The following is a 10,733-nucleotide window of genomic DNA, read 5'->3' on the forward strand; positions in this document are numbered from 1 at the left end:
GAACAGAAAGTGTTATAATTTGCCACTTTGTTGTTAACACCAGGATTTCAGAATAATGTATGTATATTTGATGTATATGCACCTTCTTCAAGAGCACAAACTCGTTCTCTGCAGCTGCACGTTTGTTGATTTCATCTTCATACCTGTTGGATGGCAACATTTTAGTACATCCATTCCATTTTCACAATCTGTAATAGTTAGTGACCATGTCATACAAGCACTCACTTATTCTTGAAGTCCTCAACCAGACCCTGCATGTTCCTCAGCTCTCCCTCCAGCTTGGCCTTCTCATTGCCCAGTCCGTCGTGCTGTCTGCGCAGGTTGGAAATGTAAGCCTCGAACATGCTATCGATGTTGGAGCGGGTTGTGGTCTGGTCCTGCAAGAGGCTCCATTTGGTCTCCAGCATCTTGTTCTGCTGTTCCAGGAACCTGACCTATGGAGGCAAAAAAACAGGGGATATTGTCAGATGTTGTTCATAAAGCATTTTCTATAAATGTATTTCTAAATATGATCTAGTGATGAAACAAATAAAAATATCCTTTGTAATAAGAGGGATCAGTGGAAAAAGGATGTTTGATTGTGGTATCACATTCGAAGAGGCTTCACCTTTATTATACATGATAAGGTAGATAGCTACATATCAGAATTGCCACACCCTTGTCGCAACAATTGTAGAAGACATGTTAAGATTGCATATCTTTACATGAAGCAAATTGAAACCTAAAAGATGTTAAAGGGATCAGTTGTGCCTTTTAATGCGCATTGAACAGACATCTTGAATTATTCCTTCATAAAACAAAAGGTATAATACATCCTATCCACACATTTCCTGTGTATGTGGCTTTAAGAGTTTCACCTATTGTATATTTGCCTATGAGTCATCCTGCATACTCAGATGAGCTTTGAAGGCCACACAGTCGATAGGGCCTTACAAGGTGTGGCAGATAAGGAAGACAAAGCAGTGGAGTATTATGGGATGAGCGCTCTTGAGTCCACTTTTTTTTTGTGTTAAGAGTCTCACTCTTCAAGAAAAATCCCCATAAAGCTTGCATGTAAATATTAACACAGACTTGTGATAGTATCATAAAAGACAAGTGAAAGTTGATTCATTGCCCTGCTCTTTGCGTTCTTGTTGCCCATAACAACCAGGTAAGAGGTGCGATGTGCAAATAACAGACTTTAGACTATGAACGGCATTGTTCAGATGGATGCATATTTTAGGTCACTGCAATATAATCCCCACCCATGTTTAGATAGTGGGCAGACACCTTAGGTAGATTATGAATGTAGTTACCAGTGTGAGACGGGGTCACAATCAGCTGCATACTTTGAGAGTTTTACAGCATTTCTAATCCCAGAAGGTGTAAATAATTAACAGATACAATACAGAGAGAAGACAGCTGTCTTACTTTGTCAGCTTTGAATTTGGCAGATTGCCTTTGCTATACTTAACAGAATAGTTTTCCCTTTCTAGTTTTTTCTTTTCAATGAGATCAAAGAAGCAAACAAATTGCACTCTTCAAAGCTGCTAGAAGTCAATATAGCAAACTGCTCATTGGTAGTGGACACTGAAGCCTAGAGTACATTTGACATAAGACAGTCACAAGCAGAGAGCACAGGAACAAACCTTGTCGATGAAGGAGGCGAAGCGGTTGTTGAGGGTCTTGATCTGCTCCTTCTCATGGGTGCGGACAGTCTGGATGTTGGGGTCAATTGAAAGGTTCAGGGGGGTCAGCAGGCTCTGGTTGACTGTGACGGCTGTGATCGGTGCGCACATGAGGCCTCCTGCTTGGCTGGCACGAAGGCCGCCATAACCGCCAGCACTAGCTGAACTGAAACCTCCACCATAACCGCCAGCACTAGCTGAATTGAAACCTCCACCATAACCGCCAGCACTAGCTGAATTGAAACCTCCACCATAACCTGAGCCAGCTGCTCCAGCACTAAAACCTGCACCTGATCCAAAACTGGATCTTTGTACAGAGTAGGAGGATGGCACAATGGACCTCCTCGAGCTGGCACCAGAGCCGGAGACTGAGTATGACTTCCTGGAAGACATCATGTTTGCAGTGTTGGAGGTCGGTTACTCTGACAAGAGGAGAACAGATGATGAGCAGTCTTCAAAGGGAGAGCAGTTCCTCTGAGTGTCTGACTGTGAGCTCTGCCGGCTTTTATGCCTGCACTCTGAGAGGGGGAGGATCCTTTCGGCCGCTCTAACATGGACTCTCACTTTTGCTGTCCAACCTCCCCTCCGACACAGCCTACACGCCAATCCTGTAAAACAGGTAGAGAGGAATTTTAGAAAGATAAGGCGTGACACACCCTGCCCTGGGACAGGCTGAAAGCGAAGAGTGCGAAGTGAAGTGAATGTTATTGTGTAAGGAAAAAGAGCCTCTTTGAGTGTGTATCCCCTGTAGCCTGCTTAGTAGTGGATTTGTAAAATAAAGATACAACATACTGCATGATTAATATTAAGAAGTGTTTAAAATGTATTTCACCTTTGGGATGATTACATTTGCATATAAGTCATTCTCTGTCAGTTTAAGTTCTGGATGGAAAAAATAATCATTGAAAAAGGAAAGATGGGGATCTTATCTTGATCTATAAACCATGTACACACATCACATTTTCATAATCAATGTTGAGTTAACGTTTTTACCACTGATCATACATTATTAAAACAGGCAGGGTACATTGCATATATTTTAAAAACATTCTCAAAAAAGTGCAGAAGAACTCAAAAGCGTCACTGATGTAATATCTCATATCAGTAAAACATTTAATGGGTGCAGCTCACACATTTCAGCGTTAAGAAAACACTCTCCCTGCACTCCCACACATTGGTTGTCACATGCTTACAGTAGTTTGTAACATTAGTTAAATGTAGCTGAACATTTAAAACATAGTATCTATTAGTATTTTTGTCCTCAATACTGCCCATTTAAAGAGTTTTTGCTAAACCAACCTTTCACTTTCTTACATTGTACTCTTCCTTCCACTATATCTTAGAAGAATGCATTGTTCTGTTTACAACTAGTACATTTCACTTTCAGTGTTCATTATTAAATAACCTGCCCAAAGTTTGCAACACCTAATTCGCCTACAAATATCGAAATGCTTTGTACTTGTTAAGGCATGCACAAATATAATCTGGACATATAATACTAAAAATAGGCTATCTCTTAAAAGCTATTCTGAATAAAGAGTCCTTGTACTTTTAATTGCTATGTTTTACTGCGACTAATAACACTTGTGTAGTTTTATGTAAACACAATTTTGAATCCACGGTGGTATAGCTACTATTAGCCAAGTAATGATTTGTTTGTTTTATTTGTTATAATTGATGCTAAATTAAACCTCAGTCTTATTTTTCTGTATATAGGCAATGAAGCAAGTAGAACCTGTAGAATCTTTGTAAATCATCTACATGAAACATGTACCAAAAACAGAAACAAACTATTATCCCATATTTGTTATTTGCGGCCATAGAAGCAACTAATGCATTTTACAGATATTAATCCAGAATTTTATTTGTCTTGAATGTCTATGCACTCCAGAAGAACAATTGTTTTGCCTCTTTACATTCAGATTTTAAACTTTCTTCTGGACATTGTAAGCCATATGCATTGATTAGTATTACTCTCGTCGACATGAGACAGTAAAGAATGGATTAATGCAAACTAAGGGCTACACTACAAGCATAAAGTATTATAAAATGTTATCAAACCAAAGGGCTTAGGCTCTGGTATTTCTCATCACATGCCAGAAAGTTACCACACAGTTTCCAGGCTTCAGGCTTACAGTGTAATGGGTTTTGTTTTGGCCCAGCAGACTTAGCAAAAACAATCTTGCACATGAATTACTGAGGTGCAAAACAAATGTAGTAACTGTTTTCTCCCATAACAAGCTTTCCCATACTCAGGCATATCCTGACCCGTTGGTGTCCTCTGCATCTTCGGTTTAGTGAGGCCTGCATTCTTTTTCATTCTTCCCCAACTTTTCACATGGACATGCCTTTAATTTCTACCATGGTGTGAAGAACTTGACTCAAAAGCTCCAATGTCTGCTGACCCAGAGCTATTTCGAAAAAAAAATGATGTGCTCATTTTGCCACTGACTAACTTACTTACTTACCTGAGAATTGTGTGAAAGTTATTTCATCAATAACCACCCACGCACGCACATGAAGACACCCTTACCTCTCACACTGCTTTCTCGTGCTGTGCCAGATTTTAACACTAATACTCAATGCACATATTTTAGTGCCAATAAATCACAACCACAGAATGACGAGGGGTATGCAGGGTGAGGCCCCGTCAGCCGGCCCAAACAGTCTCACTATTGAGAAGTTCAATAAACATGGATAAAGAGTGATTAGTTTTCACTGGAGCAGCACAGATGGAAATCCAGAAAAAATATAAGATGAAAAAAGGTCCGAACAGATCACAATTGTTTCTAGCTTTGTTTGTGCTTGTTTAAAAAGTAATCGGTCATTGCTGTTTTTATAAATTAGAACTCAACCCTGGTCAAGTCTGAACAACCTAAAGCAGCTCAACTTGAAATACCTCCATCGCCAAGTTAAAAGATTATGTTGCCAGATAATAGTATACATGTTTAAACAGAGGTTTATTTATCTTTGGTAGAAAAAAAGGAAAATGTGGCATCAGTAGGAAGGGCCGGCTGAGGGCAAGTTGAAGCAGTCTGTAACAATGCTGCGTCCATCTGTTAATGTGTTTGCATTATTTCTTGTGGGAATGTGAATTATCTTAAAGCATTTGTCTAGCATGTACAAATACTCCAGGAAAATAACTAATTTGTCACGTCAAGATTGTGTGCATTGTAACAGACGTATGCACAATACAAAAAGGCATATAAATATTCTGAAGTGTGTACAGATTTAAAAACAGACTCACTCACTCACACACACACACAAACACTCACACACACACACACACACACACACACACACACACACACACACACATATATTTCACCATCTAGTTCTGGCATCCTTCCACACCTACTCATAGTACAGATGGTTGCCATCCACCTTTTTTGGCAGTACATATTGCACTATTGCTAAGATAAACAGTAAATTACAGGATGTCAGAATGGGCTCTCCAGTCAACGTCAAGAAGTCTGTTTTCAGTGAATGCAATGCACTTGATGAAGAACCTTAATTAATACAAACACAAACAGTTGGATATAGCTGTTGCCCAGCCCTCATAGCCTAGTCTGTTTATAATTCTATGCTTTTCGCTTGAAACTTGTATCGCATGCTCCTTTTTAGTTTTCCAAAGAATGTGTTGTTGTAAAAGTGGACAATACCTAACAGATTGGTTTTAAGGTCGCTAATTTCTGCACACCCAAAGGGGTGAAGGTATTTACTGACTGAAAGTGAACTCCACATCTGACTTTTACTCACTGTGATGATAACTTTCTCTTTCTCTCCCCTTCTTCTCTTAACAGCTCTGGATGCTAAAACCTGTTGAACAGCTTCGGCGTCCTATGTCTCCTGGGGTTAATTCACTTTTCACTTTTGTTTGTTTAAATGCAGTTGTTTGGATACCATACTTAACTAAACATGTTAATGCATTATCCACAGCTAAATCAATAGCTAAATCATATAATATCACTACATATTTCTAACCACAAGTGCATTACCGTATATACTGTAAAGTTTTATTTAAAAATTCCTGAGAACATGAGATCTTTTGCAACACCTCTTCATATCTGATGTGCATTGTCTTTGGGTGGAGCACATTCTTGTAAAAATAAGCCACTGGTTGTGAAAGTCCGAAAGTGATTAATCCTTGCAAACATCATCACTGACACGGTCACTGACAGTGTGACACCAGTTGAGAAACAGATAAACCTATAAAGTATTTGAACAATCTGATTAAAAGTAAAATGCTGTCTTTTTTCATGTCTTTTTCAAACATGTTTTTCAAACATATTAATAAAGCTTACAGTACCATTTTTTACCTATAGGTATATAGGTTCTGTACAATTGGGAGTTTTTCCCATTCAATAATTCATTTGGAAGAGCATATTAGCTAATTTAGCAGATAAGTATAAATATATACAATTTCTTCTTCCAATAGTTATCAGAAAACCTAAATTATAATATAAAGGGCATCACTTTTCTTCTACCTCCTAATTCTTTGTCAAGTTTCTTTTCAATTCAATGTAGGAATAGTTCAGACTTTTAGAAAAGCGTTTGTGCTTCTCCTAAGTCAGTGTATTATGTATGTATGTTGCGGTTGGCACGCCCACAGGAGAAACCGACAGAAGTTGCGACAGGGAAAAGTAAGCAGGGCCAAAGCTAAACATATTGTAGGCACCTAAAAAAGTTTAAACTTCGAAAAATAAAACATTGAGGCACACTTTATCCATGTTTCATTATTGCAAAGTTCAGAAAATTCAGATAACCAAAAGTCCTATCAGATATTAATGAGTATAATCAACCTTTTCATTGACCATAATGAATAATACCCAACTCACACAAAAGAGAAACTTGAAGCCTTTAGACACACAACCACACCCTATGTGTTTGTTTTGGCTTTCTCATACAGTAGAGTTGTGGGTGTGTTCATCATGAGGGAGTGTTGGTAGATTGGATTTTAATATGGACCTCACAGTTTCCCCACCTGTTAAGAGGAACACACCCTTACAACACAGCGGCCACATGTAATGCATGGAAAAGTCTTGTGGAGGCTAAGTGAAGAGAATATGGTTTACATGCAATAAAAGATAACATTGAACAAAATCTTGAAAGTCTCTCAGAGAATGTTTCACTAACAAAGTCAGCTGCATTGCAGAGTGGTCAGTCAACTTATTTTACACAGGGTTGTAAAGTCAGTAGGTTGTTGGCATGCTAACACTTCTTCAAACACATCCACACTGTTTGCTTGAAAATTGCTTTGAGATATTACTTTACAGTTCTGGACTTTAACACCTTGCTTATAGCCCCAACCCACCACCTCACTATAATTGTGGGGAGAAGTCAGGCATGGGAACTTTGCCACACACTGCAATTTGTCTCTATGACACATTCATCGCCAGACAGGGAAGATCATGCAAGTTGTCAAGTCGATTAGAAACCTAGCAACAAAATCAAATGCTCGCCTTGTGTGACTGGGCATTTGACAACACCTGTTCCTGCATGAAGTCACTTAGAGTATCTCTGTTGTCTTTTTGTTCAAACAGTAATCATCACCAATTTTGGCTTGTGGGGATTACAAAATAATCTCGGTTTCACAGATTAGCTAAAGAATTTTATCACAGCTTTCTTTGCATTGATAGAAAGAAGCTGATTCGTCGGTTTTTTTCATGCTAGTAGTGTGGCTCTATGTTTAACGATGTTGGTCTGTTGGTCTTCTAATGTTGAATTAAAATTTTGACTGTATTTTGTGTTAAGTGATGACATATTCTAACTTGAAAATTGCATTTCTGCTGTTTACCACCTCAACAAGTTCCAAGTGTTTGAGATTCTTTTTGGCATTTGGTGTCTTTTACACCTTATCTCTGTCTAACTGTCCTTCCTGGAAGGTATTATGGTTGCCATTCTTTAAGAGGGCTGTGGCCCTGGGCAGTCACTATAGCACACAAACACAACTTGTCTAAGCAGGTCTGTTCTGCCTGCAGTGTACACATTCCTCGGACACAACTCACCCATTCAGTTATAGGTTCAGCACTATCACTGGCCTCATAGTGACTCAATCTTGCTTATGTCTACACCAATCATCATTCATTATCCGTCTCAATAGAAGTGAGAAGAATTTATAGCCGTGTCCCCTAAACATGCACAGGAACCTATAGGATCTATCTATGCATCAAGTCGTAAAAGGGTGTCGTCACTCAGATGCTAAGCCAACACAGTCATGTGTTGAACTTGTTGTCCTCTATAGGTGTGAAACCTCTTAGTGTTGCAACTGGCCCTCCCATTCATACGATCTCAGGGAGATACAGACATTACATGATGATTTGTGACTTATTATGTCAGAATCTTTTGGTTATTTGTAAGTCTTGTACACTTTGCTTTGTGGTAGCTTTCACTGCGAAGTGTTTTCACATGTACATTAGTTACGAAGAGTTTACTTATTTCAATGTTTTCATTCAAGCGGTGCAAGCTGAGGATATAGGAGTAGGCCTATAGGAGAAAAAAGTTAACGTGAATTTGTTTCTTCTTATCAGACTGCAATCTCTCCCTACAGTTCACTAAGAAAGAGGTGTAGTCACGTTATTGTTTTGTTCCTGCAGTGCCTAGCAACCACTGTCTTGTCATTACATACTCATTATCTCTGTTGTTGCCTTTATTATGGTGGTCTGTGTGTGTGCGCGTGTGTAGGTGTGTGCGTACTTCCATGTGTATGTGTGTGTGCCTGCCATTCAATTCTACTGCATTCATGGGAGAATCCTTACAAAGTTGTGGAATAAAGCTCAAGTTCAATTATGTAAGTGATACCATAAAAAGAAAAAGAAAAAAAAGAGAAGTGCGGCCTCCAGCAGCAGACTACTTGGCACATACCTGCACACTAGCAAGTTTGAACAGGTGAAAGAACACTGTTCATCAAACCGCCCCACTCTTTTAGACTCCTAATGCTGTTTGATAGTGGGAAATTATTAACTACTTATAAAAGACACTCTAAGGAAACTAAAACATTCCTTGTGGAAAACGTTCAGGTTGTGGAATTTCATTCACAGATAGTCAAAGAAAGTATGAAGGAACATTTTGATAACTTCAAATGTAACCAATGAAACGGCAGAAAGTAAAGAGAAATGACAGTAGCATTTTTTATAAAAACAGACAGGGGGGTTATCCATGATAGACTATTCTAATAACCAACTGGAATCTGCTTAAAGTTTCTCCCCAAAAAAAGAATTTACTCTTTTTGTAAGACAAGGATTTGTTAAGGTAGGCGTGGACAGCCTTGCAAGCATTTCCTTAAAGGGTATGATGTGGATAGTTGGTCTAAAAATCAAGACCCTAAGTATAAAAAACAAAATAATGAGTCATGCTTAAAATATATTGCGGAGAAACCATCAGTATGAACCTTGTTTAAATTAATTATTGTGTTCCCTGTTTTTTCATTGAATTATTTTCTATTTGTCTCACACTTTTAAGTTTCCTTTTGAAAATGTATTATAGCCCCAAATCACAAGAAATGCCTCAAAGGGCTGTACAAAGCAAACAAAAGCAAAGACAAAAACAAAATACAAACGTCATAGCATAATAATTATAAAAACATTGTACAACTTTATACCTCAACATTAGTATTGCCATGGGATAAAAGCAAATGATTGAAGTGATGGTAATGATGAGCCGAAACTAGGTGATGGAAGCTTTGTCGTGGTAGGTCCTTAACACCCAGTGAACGCGAGTTACCACTGATGATGATTCCATTTCTCAGTCACACCACACTTTGAGTTTTTGTCCTTTTAACACAGCTTTTGCTGATAGATGACATTTCAAACATTATACATGCATCCTGCTGCATGCAGAACTTCAACCAAGTTTAAAATATACATTATCACTAAGAAGAAGCATTTTCACAACAGTAAAACAAAATGAAATGTTTATGGAAATGTTGGAGGAATTAGGAAGAAAAACAGATTATCTTTTTTTTTTAACAAAAACTTTGACATCATAAGTCATTTTCAGGATAGAACAAAAAGGGTTTTACATTTTTGGCCCTGCTGTTTCCAGATATGTGATGTAACATTACTTATTATCTAAAAATGTGTGTTTAACATACTGAGACTTGTAACTGAAAGTATGCCCTAGGGTTGGATATCTATCATTGAGAACTACAGGGAGGGACAGCTTACTTCTGTCAGATCATAACTAATAAACTAAGTTATTTTAACCATGTATCTATATAGTTAAAAACAGACTGGGGTAGAGTTATAGAGAAACCTGCAGGGACTGACCTGTCATTCAGTCTCACCTGAAGATGAAAGATGATGTTCTCTATAAACTAGTTTGCTTCGCTGACAGACAGGTCATAGAAAGCCAACAAGAGACTTTTAGAATGGTTGAGAGGGCTGCAGCAGTGAACCTGTGAAAAACACACCTTGAAAGTTTGTCCTTGAGACCTAAATATGTTTATTTTTTAACAATTGTTTAATTGCCATGTTGAAATTTACAAGGTACAGTGTACACGCCTCAAACATTATCAGCACCAACTAGTACTCTTGTACATGTCCCCAGGTTTTCAGTTGGTCAACTAGTTTGTAGTAATTTGGTTTTACACAAATTAAATGGAGCCTCTAACCATTTCAGCCAGACAGCTCAAGTTTCAATCCACACGTGACATTATCCATGCACCATTACAATCTTTTATTAACAATCTATTCTAACATTTGTTGCTGCTGAATCTTCGTTCAGTTGGAATCTCCTCATCCGATGTTGCTGCTGTTTTTTTTATTAGCTTTAATCAGCCCCACCATCACTCCTGCATCCACCTGCATGACCTGACATTTACTATAATGCTTTGCTGTTTTCACATAAATTATACAATCCTTTAAAAATGGATTGACTGGATTTAATAAGGTATATGCACCAAAGTATCAGCTAAGCAATGAAGGACTTGACACAGAGCCTCTCTGCTGCACAGGGCCAGGATTCAGGAACAAGGAAGGACCTGCCTTACATGATATGGTACTTGAAACTGTTTCATGACATGTTACTTTAATTGTTTTATATGATACTGGATGTTTTTTTGTGTGT

The 10,733-nt window shown here is 38.2% G+C and overlaps 1 protein-coding gene across 1 annotated transcript; it reads right to left on the reverse strand.

The window, feature by feature from the left end:
* Positions 1-40: 40 nt before the first annotated feature.
* LOC104949577 (keratin, type II cytoskeletal 8-like) lies at positions 41-2,160 on the reverse strand (the record flags this gene model as incomplete). The annotated part of the gene is made up of 3 exons (XM_010775956.1): positions 1,629-2,160; positions 226-434; positions 41-143 (listed from the first exon to the last, which is right to left on the reverse strand). Coding segments are annotated over exons 1-3 (747 nt in total), but the record flags the coding sequence as incomplete, so codon positions are not given.
* Positions 2,161-10,733: the final 8,573 nt, after the last annotated feature.

The sequence above is a fragment of the Notothenia coriiceps genome, unplaced genomic scaffold (genome assembly GCF_000735185.1).
Source record: "Notothenia coriiceps isolate Sejong01 unplaced genomic scaffold, NC01 NC01_scaffold00016526, whole genome shotgun sequence".
Taxonomy (NCBI): domain Eukaryota; kingdom Metazoa; phylum Chordata; class Actinopteri; order Perciformes; family Nototheniidae; genus Notothenia; species Notothenia coriiceps.